General features: G+C 35.3%; 1 protein-coding gene across 12 annotated transcripts in view; it reads left to right on the forward strand.

Moving 5' to 3' along the window:
* KIAA1328 (KIAA1328 ortholog) overlaps positions 1 to 16657 on the forward strand; it is a 360849-nt gene that overhangs the window by 14645 nt on the left and 329547 nt on the right. For 11 of the 12 annotated variants that reach the window (XM_045458624.1, XM_045458623.1, XM_045458622.1 and 8 more), the window contains one exon: positions 2408 to 2502. The exons of the other annotated variant lie outside the window; for it this stretch is intronic. In XM_045458624.1, the coding sequence (XP_045314580.1) occupies positions 2408 to 2502 (95 nt within the window). The remainder of the gene's footprint in view (positions 1 to 2407; positions 2503 to 16657) is intronic. 12 annotated transcript variants of the gene reach the window in all.

Below are 16657 nucleotides of genomic sequence, written 5' to 3' on the forward strand. Positions count from 1 at the left end.
TTTCAATCAGAGTTTAGTCAGTTATTTTAATTGAGCATGTTTAATATAAAGACCCGCTGAATTGGTGCTGGAAAATTGCAAAGGCAAACAGACCTCATCAAGATTTCATGTAGGCAGTAACTGCAAGAAACAGTCCCATCTCTAGGGCTAGGAAAACAGCCAGAGCAAGTTGCAGTTATTAACACCTAGAAGCTTGACGGAGGGGCCCGTGAGAGCTGGAACCTGGACTTCGGATGAGGGGGAACCAGCCTCAGTGGTACTGCTGTCCCTGAGGAGACATGCTAAAGGCTGGTTCTGCCAGGGCTGGGAAAATTGTGAACCGCAGCCTGCTGTGCCTGCCAGGGTACACTCTGGGCCCGGGGCGGGGCAGAACATGGGTGGGAACAGGACGCCAACAGGGACGACAGTGTCTTTTCTTCTGACAACCTCTGGTCTCCCTCTCGTTCTTCCTGTTTGCAGATTTTAACAGAGAGCCATGTGGCAAAGAAGTAAGGTTTCTGAGTCTCAGCCTCAGCATCACAAAGCAGAGCCTGGAAGGGTGGGTTTGAAGATGGAAGCCAATTAATAGTATAACAACCCGTGCCTGTGCCTATGGAATTCCATTGTATACATATGCTACAGTTTATTCTTTAGTTGACAACATTTGTGTTTTCAAGTGCGTTAAACACAATGCTGCTGAGGTTCTTGCCCACGTGCAGGGGTTTCTCTTGTTTATTCTACTCACAGCACCGCTACTCAGATGTCTTCCCAGATGTCTTCTCGTGTGTTTTCAGCAACTTCTTCCATTGCCAAATGGAGTGACTTCTTTCACATTCTGTGTAGTTTTTTTGTTCCTTACCACTCTTATCCCCAAACTCTTCTTGACACGTTTCTTTTTCTCCCACAATATTATATCCTTCTGATTCTCATCTTGTCCTTTCAAATACCAATTTTAATTTATTATCTTGGATTTGTAGATAATTTTTAAAAACTAATATTTTTTCTTAATTTTAAGGAAAATTTAGAACATAGAAAAGTATAAAGAAAATAATAAAAATCTAAACATCATCCATAATACAGTATGGCTGAAGTTTTTAAAAAAAATTTTAATGTTTATTAATTTTTGAGAGAGAGAAAGAGAGTGCGTGAGTAAGCACAGGAGGGGCAGAGAGAGAGGGAGACACAGAATCTGAAGCAGGCTCCAGGCTCTGAGCTGTCAGCACAGAGCCTGACATAGGGCTCACCCTCAGGGACTGCGAGATCACGACCTGAGCCGAAGTTGGACGCTTAATCAACTGAGCCACCCAGGCGCCCCCACAGTATGGCTGAAGTTTAAGTCTTTTATATTTTTCTCTGACTTGGGAGCCAGACCCACATTTCCAACTTCTTGCCTAAACATTTCTGTATGACTATCCTCCTGGCATCTTGAGTTGACCAAAACCAAACTCATTTCATTTTTTTTTTACCATCTCCTTGATCTAATTTCCTTTTTCTCCCCATCTATGACTATCAGTATTTCCCATCTGAGACTATCAGTATTTCCAGGATTCATTTTAGAGGTCTTGGATTACCCTTGGCTACCTGAAGAAATTGGACTAATCTACTTTGTGGTTGTCCAAATGCCAAAGTTTCCTTCTTCCATTTACATGTTACCTCTAGTTTCCTTGTGGTTCCCTAAGTTTCATTGCTTTAAAGATGTTCACGTGCAAGGACTTGATGTTCAAGTACTGGGAGAACTTCTTATAGCACGAGAGAGGGAGGAGATAGTTCAGTGGTTGAGAGCACATACTCATTCTGCTGCTTTAACTGTTGGTATCCTAGGCAAGATATGTACCCTCGCTGTTAATAGAAATAATACCTACCTAAGAGCACTGTTGTGAAAGTGAGATGGATTAGTAAGTGTAAAATACTTACAGTGTCCCTGACATGCAGTAAGCACGAGGTATGTGTTAGCTACTTTTATTATTCTTTGGTCTAGTACCCAGTGCAATGAACTTCAGGATATACTGAGAGGTTAGAAACTGGTGCCTCTGCTGCCAACCTTAGTGTGCTTTCAAGCAGCCTAGGGGCTGTGATGTAGGAAAGGTTCTCAGTAACTTCCAGTAGGTGTTTGTTTTGTGACATTTACCAAGGGAACATTGTTTCCTTAATATTCCCTTATATTTAAGCAGGGACATTTCTGCCTTTTGAGTTCTTCCTGTGTGCTTTTCTGTGTAAACATTATGATGTCCCCTGCTGGACAGACAGTTCCTTAGCCTGTTTTGAGTTCATAGTAGGTTTGAATGAAACAGGTAATGAGTGTACCACCAGAGAAAAGATATCTGAGAAATTTTTTACCTCCTGGGCTAATTTTAAGAGACTTCTCATAGAGTCTTAAAAATTGTTTTTAGCCAAAGTTTAACCAAAAGATTTTTCTGTTTTGTATTAGAATTTCTGCAAGGGAGGAATAAAGAGTGCATCATTGAAGGATTTATGTCTCGAAGACAAAAGACGCATTGCAAATTTAATTAAAGAACTGGCCAGGTGAGATAAAATCTTATATGAAATGTATTATTATATAAGACAATTTTTTGAAAATAGAAACCGAAAATATGGTTTGATGTCATTGTATCATTGATCTTATGAAAGCAAAGACAGAAAAAAAGGTATTTGTGGCCCCAAAAAAAGAAAAGTAGGAAAAAAGTAAAAAAAGAAAAACCAGAACAAACCACTTTCCAATTTACATTTTCTTGTGCATTTAATTTCCCAAATTGTTTGGTGCACATATGTGCAGTGGTCCTCTATCACAAGGGAAAATGTAGGAGTTTAGCGCTGCTGTTGATATAGGTTGATATGTTGTAATCAGTGTCATAGCAACTACCTTTGGTTTTGGTTTAGCATCTGACCAGAAATGAACATTGACTTTACTGTAGTTCATCACAAGAATATCTGTGGTCATTCTGCTAACTCCTGATTCTTTCAGGATTCAAAGTAAGGGATTTTGAATTTCGAGAATGATAGTTTGAAACTATTCGGTTTTAATATTTCAGTTTATTAATGATATGTATGAAGCATATCTACTTGGAGTGACTTAGTTGTCAACACACACATCCAGTTTTGGGGTCTTAAAATACTTAATAATGAAAATGTATATAGAGGAATGTATTAATACAAATTGTAGAAGTCAAATTTAAGGAAAGGCCATACCTAAAAATTGATTAAAATAGTACTATTTTTGTCTTTGAATTGCATGTTTGGAAATAGATCTTTTCCGTCTTTACTTTTAATTAAAGATGACTGTATGAAGTGTTTCAAAATGTCAAGGCCATAAAATAATGTTTGTGGAAGCTTTTCTAAAAAGACTGAAGTTAAAAAATTACCTTACTAGGAGTGCCTGGCTGGCTCGTTGGTTGAGCATCTGACTCTTGGTTTTGATTCCGGTCATGATTTTGTGTTTTCTGGGATCAAGTCCTGCATCGGGCTCTGTGCTGACAGTGCAGAGCCTGCTTGGGATTCTCTCTCCCTCTGTGCCCCTCCCCCACTTGGCTGTCTCTCTCTCTCTCTCTCTCTCTCTCTCTCTCTCTCTCAAAATAAATAAGTAAACTTAAAAAATAACTACCTTACCAAATCATGTAATTGCAGTTATAAAGGATAACATCAGTGATGTTTTGGGGGCTAGGATATAGGGTGTGAGAATTCAGAGTACACACCTTACTCTGAATTTGATGCCCCACCTGAGATAAGCGGTAATTTTTTTCACTAGAGTTCTTTGGCTGTTTTAGTCCCCCAGGTAGAGTTTTCATCAACTTCAAATAGTGTTCTTTGTGTTGGGAAAACATTAGTTAACCCTCCATACTTGCAGATGACCTTTTCACAAAACTTTTTACCACTTAGATGGCTGTGGCTATCCTTACATACACTTGATGGCGTTGAAAACTATTACCATTAGTTTGATTCCATATATTAATGGTCCTGAGTTGCCATTGTTGTCCTAAGTGATCCATTTTAACATTTATTTATTTTTGAGAGACAGAGACAGAGCGCGAGTGGGAGAGGGGCAGGGAGAGAGAGACACACAGAATCCGAAGCAGGCTCCAGGCTCTGAGCTGTCAGCACAGAGCCTGACGCGGGGCTCGAATCCATGAACCATGAGATCATGACCTGAGCCGAACCCAGAAGCTTAACTGACAGAGCCACTCAGGCGCGCCCTTAGTGATCCATTTTATTTCAGTTGCCAGGCTTGGAGAATACCTGAAATACTAGAGCATATTGTTTTGGTTTCAGCAACCTTCTGCTTTCCAGGAAAATGCTGGTTTCTTGGTAGAGGGTCAGTATGTTACTACAGGGTATTAGTATAAATTTGCTTATATTGCTAGAAAACTCCATTATTACTGTATTTACCATTAATGTACAGATACATGGGAATAACATGTTCTAGGTTTCTTGAGTTTGCTACGTTTCCTCTATTGGATATTTCAGTCTACTTGTTTCTACTCATACTGCCCAAACCATTTTCACTTGCTTTTACAAGACTCATTTATATTGAAGTGGGGAAGTGCCATATTCCTTAAACACTGGCAACAAAACATTCCTACCTTTTGTATTCTTTAATCTTTGGGTTTTTAGCTTGGTTTCAAATAACTGGTTTCCTATTGTCATTAAATACAATCATTTGTCTTTCATCTTGAGAAATAAAATACTCCTCTGACCACGTATTTCCTTTCAGCTACTACCTTCTTTGTACACCACAACATAGCTTCCTTCCTAGAGTCTGTAGTATTATTTCCTTTTATTTATTTATTTATTTATTATTTATTTATTTTTAATGTTTATTTTTGAGAGAGAGAGAGTGAAAGACTGTGAGTGGGGGAGGGGCAGAAAGAACCAGAGACACAGAATTCAAAGCAGACGTCAGGCTCTGAACTGTCAGCACTGAGCCCTGCGTGGGGCTTGAACTTGTGAACTGTGAGATCATGACCTGAGTGGAAGTTGGATGCTTAACTGACTGAGCCACCTAGGTGCCCCTAGTCTATAGTATAATTTTCTACCTGTTGCATTTCATTCCCTCCTCAAGCTTATTTATTTATTTTAAAATGTATAGAAGTGCAACTTATATTCAATAATATGTATGCATTTTTTGATACATATACGTTTTAAGTGTATATTTCAGTGAGTTTTAGCAAATGTAAGGTCATTTTTAAAAGTTACGTTGAGACCTTTTACAGTCTGTTTCTTCCTTCCAGACAGCCATTAATGTGATTTCTGTCATCATCGCTTAGTTTTACTTGTTCTGACATGCCACGTAAATGGCCAGACAGTATGTACCCTCTTCTGTCTGGCTTTTTTTTCCTTCTGCGAGATGATTTTGTGTGTATAGTAAAATGTACATAAAATTTATCAGCTTAACCATTTTTAAGTCTGTAGTGGTATTAAGTACATTCCTATTGTTGTGCAGTCATCTCCACAATCCCATTTCCAGAACTTTTTCATCATTCAAACCCTGTATCCATTAAAAATAACTCCTCACCCTCCCTTCACCCCAACTGTTTGGTAACCACTGTTCCATGTGTGTCTGTGAATTTGACTCTACGAGTGGAATCATAGAATATTTGTCCTTTTATATCTGGCTTATTTCAGAGGGTGATATTTTTGAGGTTTTTTTTTTTTTTTCAATTTGTTGTGTGCAGGAGTAGTACTTTTTTTTTTTTTTTTTTTTTTTTATTGAGTAGTCTTCATTGCTGGCCTGTACTTTAATTTGCTTAGCTATTCATCTGTTAATACACATTTGAGTTGTTTGAGTTTTTGCCTTTTATGAATGAAGCTTCTATGACATTCACGTACAAGTGTTTGTGTGGATATGATGTTTTAACTTTTCTTCTGTGAATAATTACATACAGAATTGCCCAGTTATATCTTAAGTGTACATTTAGCCTTATAAGAAATTGTCAAACTGTTTTCTAATGTGGTTGTGTTATTTCAACACTTCCACTAGCAACTGATGAGAATTCCATCATTCAGCATATTTACTAACTCTTGGTATCGTCATTTCTTTCAATTTTAGCCATTCTAATGAGTATGGTGATCTCTCCTTGTGGAGTTAATTTGTGTTGTCCTAAGATTAATAGTATCATTGGCTATTCTTCTTTCAGGTGTCTGTTAAAATCTTTTGCCTGTTTTTTTTGACCCACCCCATTCTCTTCTTGATACTGATATGTTCTTTATATACTGTGGATGCAAGTTGTCAAATATGTGGTTTTCTCCCCAACCTTGCTTTCTGGTTTTCTTTTGTAAAGGAAGAGTTTTTATTTCATCAATTTTTTCTTTTGTTGTTCGTGTCTTTAGTGTTCTATCTAAAAGATCTTGCCCATCCCAAGATGATTTTTTTCCTTTGTTAGAAAAGACTACCCTTTCTGCAGAATTACCTCTGCCTCCTTGTCAAAAATCAGTTGACCATACATACATGATCTGTTCTGGGCTTTTCATTCCATTCCATTGATCTTTGTGTTGCCCTTATGCCAATACCAAATTGACTTGATTACTGTAATTTTATAGTAAGTCTTGAAATCAGGTAAGTCCTACAGTTTTGTTCTTTTTGAACACTAGTTTGGCTTTTTTGAAGTCCTTGCATTTCACTGTAAATTTTAGAATTAGCTTTTCAATTTTTAAAAGAAAGTTGCCTCCTAAATTTTGTTTAGAGTGTATTGAATTTGTAGATCAAATTGAGGAAAATTGACATCTTTACGTTATTGAGACTTTCGGTCTGTGATAGGTCATATTTCTCCATTAATTTGGATTTTCTTAATTTTTTTCTGTAGTGATTTGTAGTTTTCATGGTACAGGTTATAATATATGCACATATGTTGTCCTTAAGTATTTTATGTTTTTGATACTATTGGAGATGTTGTAATTAAAAATTTTTATTTTACATTTAATTTTTAATTTTATATAATTTCTTATATGATAACACAGAATCTTTTAAAGTTTATTCATTCTGAGAAAGAGAAAGAGAGAGAACACACACGCATAGGAGCAGGGACAGAGAGAGAGGAGAGAGAATCCTAAGCAGGCTCTGCTGTTAGCACAGAGCCCCATGTGGAGCCGGAACCGAGGAACCTTGAGATCATGACCTGAGCCAAAATCAAGAATTGGATGTGTAAAGATCAATTGAACCACCCAGGCACACCAGAATTAGTGTTTTAAATATTGACTTGGTCTCCTTCAAAAATTTTTTAAATGTTTATTTTGAAAAAGAGAGCAAGTGAGCAAGTGCACACACGCAAGCAAGGTAGGGGCGAAGAGAGAGAGGCTCTGTGCTGTTCAGTGCAGAACCAGATGCAGGGGGCTCCATCTCACAAACTGTGATCGTAACCTGAGACGAAATCCAGAGTTAGATGCCTAACTGACTGAGCCACCCAGTGCCCCCTCCTTCAGACTTTTTAATTTATTTTTTATGATAGTTTTTTTGGGCATAAGACTTTGGATTTTCTATATTCAGGATCATGTCATCTACAAATAAAAACAATTTTATTTTTTCCTTTCTATTTGTAGATACTTTGTTTCTTTTTCTTGCCCTTTTGCATTGGCTAGAACCTGTGCTACAATGTTGAATGAAAATGGATGTCTTTGTCTTCTTGTTCCTGATCTTAAGTCTTTCATCATTAATTTCAATGTAAGCTGTAGGATTTAAAAAAAATTTTTTTTAAGTATTTATTTATTTTTTCTGATAGACAAAGTGCGAGTGAGGGAGGGGCAGAGAGAGAGAGGGAGACACAGAATCCGAAGAAGGTTCCAGGCTCTGAGCTGTCAGCACAGAGCCCTACCTGGGGCTTGAAACCCATGAACCTCAGGAGCATGAACTGAGCCAGAGTTGGACACTCAACTTACTGAGTCACCCAGATGCCCCTAAGCTGTAGGATTTTTGTAAATGTCCTTTATCAGGCCCAAGAAATTTATTTTTGTTCCTAGTTTGCTGAGAGTTGTTTTTTTAATCATAAATAGGAGTAGAACTTTGTCAAATGATTTTTCTTTATTAGCTAATAGTATGATATTTTTTTCTTTAACTGTTAATGTAGTAAATTACATTGATTGGTTTTTGAATGTTTAATTTACTTTAATTAACAGATGTATGATTTGCATATAATTTCTCCTTATGTGGGTGTTTTGTTTTTTTTACTTCCTTGGTTGTGTCCTCTGAAGCACAAAAGATATTACTACCGATGAAGTCTAAATTCTCTATTTTTTTTCTTGTCAGTTGTGCTTTCAGTGTCATATCTAAGGATTATTGCTATATCAAAGATCATGAAGATTTAACCCTATGTTTTCTTCTATGCATTTTATGGTTTTAGCTCTTATATTTGGGCCTTTGGTCCATTTTTATTTAATTTTTGTATATGGTAAGGGATAGTGTTTCAACTTTTTTTTTTTCTTTCTTTTTTTGCATATGGAAATCCATTTGTCCCAGCATTATTTGTTGGAGAGACTGTTCTTTTCCCATTTGATGGTCTTGGCACAACTGTCAAAATTTGATTGACCAAAAGTATACCAGTTTATTTCTGGACTCTGAGTACTTTTTCACTGCTCTATATGTCTATTCTAATGCTAATACCACACTGTTTCAATTAGTGTATCTTTGTAGTAAGCATGAAATACAAGACCTCCAACTTTGTTCTTCCTTTTGAAGATGACTTGAGCTGTCCTGGGTCCTTTGCAATTCCATATGAATTACAAGATCAGCATTTCCACTTCTGGAAAAAAAAAAAGGCACTTGAGATTTTGATAGGATTATATTAAATCTGTAGATCACTTTGGGGAATATTGCCATGTTAACAATATTAAGTGTTCCAGTCCACAAACATGAAATGTCTTTCAATATTTAAGTCTTTAATTTCTTTTAGCAATGCTTTGTAGTTTTCACTGTACAAGCCTTTCACTTTTTTGTTTAACTTTATTTTTAAGAATTTTCTTTTAGGTGTTCTTATAAATAGAATTGTTCTCTTAATATTCCTTTCAGATTGTTTGTTGCTGTGTATAGAAATACAAGAGGTTTACATGTTAATCTTGTACCCTGAAACAGTTACATTTGTTTATTAGCTCTAATAGGTTTTTTTGTGGGTTCTCTGTGGATTTTCTGTATATAGAATCAATCATGTCATCCACAAACAGAGATGGTTCTACTTCTTTTCCAGTTTGGGTGCCTCTTATTTCTTTTTCCTCTGGCTTGAAGTTCCAGCATATTGTTGAACAGAGCGGTAGAAGCAGGCATTCTTGTCTTGTTCCTGAACTTAGTGGGAAAGCTTTCAGTTTTTCATCATTGGGATAACATGTTAGCTGTGAGTTTTTCCTAGATTGCCTTTATCATGTTAAGGAAATTTCCTTCCGTTCCTAGTTTGAGTTTTGGGGGAATTTTTTCAAATGCTTTTTCTGTGTCAGTTGATATGAACACATATTTTTGTAGGTTTGTTTGTCACATATGTGTTGATTGATTTTCTTTTCTTTTTTAAGTTTATTTATTTATTTTGAGAGAGATAGAGACAGCATGAGTGGGGGAGGGACCAAGAGAGAGGGAGACAGAGAATCCCAAGCAGGTTCCACACTGTCAGTGCAGTGACTAATGCAGGGCTTGAACCCATGAAACCACAAGATCATGACCTGAGCCAAAACCAAGAGTTGGCCACTTCACTGACTGAGCCACCAGTTGGTAGATTTGTGTTAAACCTGATTGATAGTCTTAGGTTAAAACATCCTCGCATTTTTGGGATAAACATCAGTTAGTTGGTCATGTTTATAAACCTTTTAATACATTTTTGGATTTGGTTTGCTGACATTTTTTTTTTTTTTTGAGCATTTTTGAATCTCTATTCATAGGGGATCTTGGTCGGTAGTTTTATTTTCTCATAGTTTCCTTGTCTAGCTTAGGTTATCAGGTACTACTTACCTCATTCTCTGAGACCAGTGGTTCTTTGGATGAATTTGAGAAGGATTGGTATTAATTCTTCTTTAAATATTGACTAGCAAGGGCACCTGGGTGGCTCATTTGGTTGAGCGTCTGACTTTGGCCCAGGTCATGATTTCACAGTTCATGAATTCAAGCCCCATGTTGGGCTCTTTGCTGACAACTTGGAGCCTGAAGCCTGCTTCGGGTTCTGTGTCTCCCTCTCTCTCTGCCCCTCCCTGACTCCTTCTCTCTATCTCTCTCAAAAATAAAATAAAACATTAAAAGAATTAAAAATAAATAAATATTGGGTAGGAAAAAAATAAATATTTGGTAGAGTTCATCCTCGAAGCTATCTGGTTCTTAGCTTGTCTTTGTAGAGTAGTTTTTGATTACTGTTTAATCTCCTTACTTGTTAAAGGTTTATTTAGATCCTACATTTATTCTTGAGTAAGTGCTGGTAATTTTTGTGTTTTTAGAAATGTTTATTTTATATAGGTTATCCAATGCCTAGGACATAAAATTGTTTGTACTGTTCTCTTACAATCCTTTTTATTTCTGTATAGTTAGAAGTAATGTCCCTACTTTCATTTCTAATTTTATTTACATCATCTTTCATTTATCAGTCTAAGCTAAAAATTTTTAAATTTTGTTGATCTTTTCAAAGAACCAACTTTTGGTTTTATAGATACTCTATTATATTTCTATTCTCTATTATATTTATCTTTGCTCTTTATTATTTTCTGCCTTTTGCTAGGTTTTGGTTTTAGTTTCTAGTCCTTAAGGTGTAAAGTTAAGTTACTAACTTGAAATCTCTCTCGTTTTTTAATGTAGGCATTTGTGCTATAATTTATAGCACAAATTTGTATGAGCACTGCTTTTGATGGACCCCATAGATTTTGATATGTTGTGTTTTCATTTTCATTCAGGTACTTTCTAATTTTCCTTATGATTTTTCCTTTTATCCATTTAAAAGAGTGTGTTGTTTGGTTTCCATGTATTTATGAATTTTCCACTTTTCTTCCCCTTATTGACTTTGGGCTTTATTCCATTGCGGTGGAAAAGGTACTTTGCATGCTTTGAGTATTTTTAAATATTTTGAGAGTTGTTTTGTGACCTAATGTATGATTTATTCTGGAGAATGTTCCATGTGCACTCGAGAAGAATGTTGATTCAACTGTTGTTTGGTGGAATGTTCTTTATATGTCTTTTAAGTCTAGTTGACATAGTGTTGTTCAAGTTCCTCTTTTTATTATTGATCATCTTGCATCTAGATGTTCTATTTGTTATTGATAGTGGGATCTTGAAGTCTCCAACTATTAGTGAACTATATTCCTCATCAGTTGTGTCAGTACTTTCTTCATATATTTGGTAACTCTGGTGTGTTCATTTTTATAATTTTAATATATTCTTGAGGATTTGACCCTTTTATGAGTATATGACATCTATCTCTTTGTCTTGTAACATTTTTTGTTTTGAACTCTTATTTTGTTTGATATTAGTATAGCCAACTCAGCTCTCTTTCTATTTGAAAGATACTTGCATAGAATATCTTTTTCCGTATTTTAGCTTTCAATCTTTATGTCTTTTAATTTAAAATGAGTCTCTTAGAGGCAACTTATAGTTACATTGTGTGTGTGTGTGTGTGTGTGTGTGTGTGTGTGTGTGTGTGTAAGTTTATTTATTTATTTTGAGAGAGAGAGAGTGCAAGCAGGGTAGGGGCAGAGAGAGGGAGAGAGAGAATCCCAAGCAGGCTATGCACTGTCAGCATGCGGTCCAGTATGGGGCTTGAGCTCACAAACCATGAGATCATGACCTGAGCTGAAATCAAGACTTGGTCACTTAACCAGCTGAGCCCTCCAGGTGCCCCTGTTGGATTTTAAAAATCCATTTTCTAGGGGTGCCTGGGTGGCTCAGTCAGTTGAGCATCCAGCTTTGGCTCAGGTCATGATTTCATGGTTCATGTGTTCAAACCCAACGTCAGGCTTTGCACTGACAGTGTGGAACCTGTTTCGGATTCTGTCTCCCTCTCTCTCTGTCCCTCTCCTGCTCACACTCATTCTGTTTCAAAAATAAATATTAAAAATAATTGTTTTTAAATCCATCTTCCCAATTGCTTTCATTGGTGAGCATAATCCATGTACATTTGAAGTAATTTCTTATAATGAAGTACCATTTTGCCATTATGTACATATATGTTTTATATGTAATACGTATGTGAAAAATGCTTCCTGTTTTTGGTTTCCTTGTTACTCCATTGGTGCTTTTTTTGTTTTGTTTGATCTTGTGTGTGTGTGTGTGTGTGTGTGTGTGTGTGTGTGTGCACCATTTTGACTGGGTCTTTTGTTTCTTTTTTTTGTAAAATTTTTAATTATTTTCTTAATGGTTACCTTGGGGATTACAGTTAACACCCTAAATTTGTAACAATTTAATTTGAATTCATCTAACTTAGCTTAAGTGATACATAAAAATTCTATCTCTATACAACTGTGTTACCCAATATTTAAGTTGTTACTTTTAGCAATTACATCTTTATGCATTGTATGCTTCTTTTGGGCTAAATTGTGACACCCCCCCCCCCCCACCCAAATTCGTATTGAAATGAATATTGAAATGAGAACCCCCAGTTCTCAGATCGTGACTGTATTTGAAGGTAGGGCCTTTAAAAGTGGTTGTTAAGGTAAAATGAGGTCATACTGTGATTGGGAACTTATGCATTTCACTACTTAGTTTTGTCAATTTTTTCCTTATATATTTGATGCTGTGGTTATTAGTTGTACTCAGTTATAGTTTGCATTTTCCTGTTTAAATGAACCTGTGGTCATTCTGGGGATTTGTAATATGCATTCTTGACTAATCACAATCTAATATTAATTGGTATTTTTAGCTATTCTAAACAGTTCAAGAACTTTAGAACTTAAGAACTTTAATATCATTTTCCTCTCTTGATTATGTGCCATTTGTAATGTGTCATAATTTTGTACATGTTTATATATATGTTTTTATACATTTAATTTATATACATTTTAATTCAATGTAATATGATCATTATTCTTTTGTATTATTTTGAAATAATTTTAGGCCTACAGAAAACTTGCCTAAATAGTACAGTATTGGAGGAATGAAAAATGGGTGGTGACTGCTAATGAATGCAAGGTTTCTTATGGCAAAGTTGAAAATGTTTTAAAATTAGATTATGGTGATAGTTGTAGAAACTCTGTAAATATATGAAAAGCCATTGAATTGTACACTCTAAGTGGGTTACCTTGTTATATGTAACTTATATTCAGTAAAGCTCTTCAAAAAAATCTATGATGGGTTCTAATACATTTCATCTAGATAGCTTTAAAGTTAACCTGGGTGGCTGAGTCAGTTGAGCATCTGACTCTTGATTTTCACTTAGGTCTTGATCCTGAAGTCATGGGATTGAGCGCCACATCAGGCTCCATGCTCAGTGTGGAGCCTGCTTAAGATTCTCTCTCTCTCTTACTCTGCCTCTCTCCCCTGCTTGCACTTGCTCTCTCTCTGGAAAAAAATAAATAAATTATAAAAAAATAAATTTAATATCTTGAATAACTATATTGCTATGATCACAAATTAACATTGGTACAATAGTATTAATTAACTAGTTTATTCAGATTTCTTAAGCTTGCCTACTAATTTTTTCTTCCTGTTCCAGTATCACATTTTATATTCAGTTTTCATGTTTCCTTATTCTCCTCCCATTTGTGGCAATACTTTAGTTTTTCTTTGCTTCCCATGACCTCAGATATTTTGTAGGATTTCAGGGTTTTTTTTTTTTCATGTTTTCTCATAATAGATTACATTATGATTTATTATAGTGTGGGTATATGATGTTGATGTGTTGGTGCTGGTGCTTTTAACTATGGTAGTGTCGTTGATGTAGAGTGTACTAGGTTTCTCTGAAAAGTTGCATTGTTTTCTGTAATTAATGAATAAATTGGAGGAGGTCCATGGGGACTATTGAAATCCACTGTTTTTTGGGTTTTTTTGTTTTTTGTTTTTTCCTGAAACTTTTACCCACTATTATAAGCACCCATCAAAGGGACTTCACTGCAACAATCATTGCTGTGATGTTCTAATGATTACTTCATGTTTTCCCTATTTGTTTTTCATTTATTACTTGGAATAATTCTTCTTTAAGGATGAGCTGTCACTTCTCCTATATTTATTTATTTACTTACTTCAGTATTTATTTTGTTGTTTATTTTTATCAGTATCAGATTCATGGACATTTATTTTATTCTAGTCCAGGACTCACAGAAACAAAAATAGAATAGCAAGGTGATGCATTTTCTAAAAGAAACAAAGAGATTTTTGGAGGTAATTGTGGATTCACCTGTAGTAGTAAGAAATAATACAGACTGAAAGCCCATGTCCCCTCTCCAGTTTTCACCAATGGTAGTATTTTGATTAACCATAGCACAATATTACAACCAAGAAATTGACATTGACAGGATCCATCAATCTTGTATAGGTTTCACATGTGCTCACTTGTGTGTATAGTTAGGTTTATGTAATTTTATCACATGTAGGTTTGTGTACCATCACCAGAGTAAGGATACAAAATGGTTTGTTTACAAAAACCACTCATGTTGTCTTTTTATAGACGTAGCTAATTTGTCTTCCCACCACCCTTCCCTAATCCTTAGCAACCACTAATTTACTCTCCATCTCTATAATGTTGTCATTTCAAGAATGCTATAAAAATGGGATCATACAGTATGCTACCTTTTGAGATTAGCTTCCCCCCCACCCCCCGCACTTAAGCGTAATTCCTTTTAGATCCATCCACATTCTTGCGTGTATCAATAGTTTGTTCCTTTTATTGCTAAATATATTCCATGGGGGATGTACCACAGTTTAACCATTTGCCTGTTGAAGGATATTTGGTTTCTTTCCAGTTTCTGGGTTTTTTTGTTTTTGTTGTTTTTTGAAGATTTTAATTTTTTGTAAATAATCTCGACACCCCACCTGGGACTCAAATTTACAACCCTGAGATCAGGAGTCTCATGCTCCACCCACTGAGCCAGCCAGGAGCCCCTTCTTTCTAGTTTTTGACTGTTACAAATGAAGCTGCTATGAATTAGATTTTTGTGTGAGCATAACGTATTCATTTCGTTGGGATTTTGTGTAATAAATGCATATTTAGTTTTGTAAGAAACTGTCTTCAAAAGTGGTTTACCATCGTACTTTCCCACCAGCAATGCAAGAGACATCTAAGTCCTCAGCATTCTTGCCAGCATTTGTTATAATTATTTTTATTTTAGTCATTCTTAGAGGTATTTAATGTTATCTCATTGTGGTTTTAATTTGTATTACTCTAATGACCATTGATGACCACTTATGTTGGACATTGCAGTGCTATGTGTATAGGAGTGATAAGAGCGGACATCCTTCCTGATTTTATGTGGAAAGCGTTCAGTCTGTCATTAAGTATAATATTAAGTGTAGAATTTTTGTAGGTGTTCTTTATAAATTTGAGGAAATTCCCCTCTATTCCTCATTTTATAAGAATTTTTGTTATGATTGCATGCTCGATTTTTGTCAAACATTTAATTTCCTATGAATTTTCTTGAAGAGTTAGCTGTTGATAGGGTGAATCTTATTAATTGATATTTGAATGTGAACCTGTTTTGCATACCTGTAATAAATCTTACTTGTTATCCTTGTTTTTATCCAGTTCTAGTTTGTTTTTCTATTATTTTGTTTGGAATTTTTACATCAAGGTTCATGAGACGCATTGGGCTGTAGCTTTCTTTCCTTCCTTCCTTTCTCTTTCTTTCTTTCTTTCTTTCTTTCTTTCTTTCTTTCTTTCTTTCTTTTTTTTTTACTGGCTTAGTCTGGCTTTAGTATCATGGTAACACTATCCTTATAAAATGAGTTAAGTATTCTCTCCCTTTCTGTTTTCCAGAAGAAACTATAAAATTGGTGTTAATTATTCTTTAAATATTTGATTGAATTCTCCATTGAAACTTTCCAGGCTGGGAGGTGTAGTTTTAAAGAGTTTTTTAATTACAAATTTAATTTCTTTAATGGTTACAAGATTATTTAGGTTGTCTGTTTCATCTTAGTTGAGTTTTAGGGGCTTGTAGTTTTCCAGAATTGTTCCATTTCTTTGGAGTTGCCAAATTTATGAACATAAAGTTGTTTGTAGTATTCTATTCTATTATCCTTTTAATGACTGCATAGTGCTTCACTTGTGATAGTGCTGATTTGTACCTTCTGTTTTAGTCGGTCAGTCCAGCTTTATCAGTTTTACTGATATTTGTCTAGATAATCAGCATTATGTTTCATTGAGTTTATCTATTTTTCGTGTTTTCAATTTTATTGATTTTTGCTCTTATTTCCTTCTTTCTTGTTGCTTTGGATCTATTTTGTTCTTTTTCTAGGTTCTTAAACTAGAAACATAGGAATATAGAGACCATTCCTCTTTTACTGTCAGCATGTAGTTCTATAATCTTCCCTCTCATTACAGAATATGCATTCTACATAGATTTTGTTTTCATTTGCATTCAGTATGTATATATTTTAAAAATTACCTTTGAGACTTCCTTTTTGACCCATGGCTTTATTTAGAACAGGATTTTATAATTTCCAAGTGTTCCAAGTGGAGATTTTCCTCTTGTCTTTCTATTATTGATTTCTAGTTAGGTCCTATTCTGGCCAGAATTTTAAATTAGAAAAAAAAATTATTTCATGACCCAAGGTATGGTTGATATTCATAAATGTTTGTGAGTGCTTGAG

This window comes from Leopardus geoffroyi, chromosome D3 (genome assembly GCF_018350155.1).
Source record: "Leopardus geoffroyi isolate Oge1 chromosome D3, O.geoffroyi_Oge1_pat1.0, whole genome shotgun sequence".
NCBI lineage: Eukaryota > Metazoa > Chordata > Mammalia > Carnivora > Felidae > Leopardus > Leopardus geoffroyi.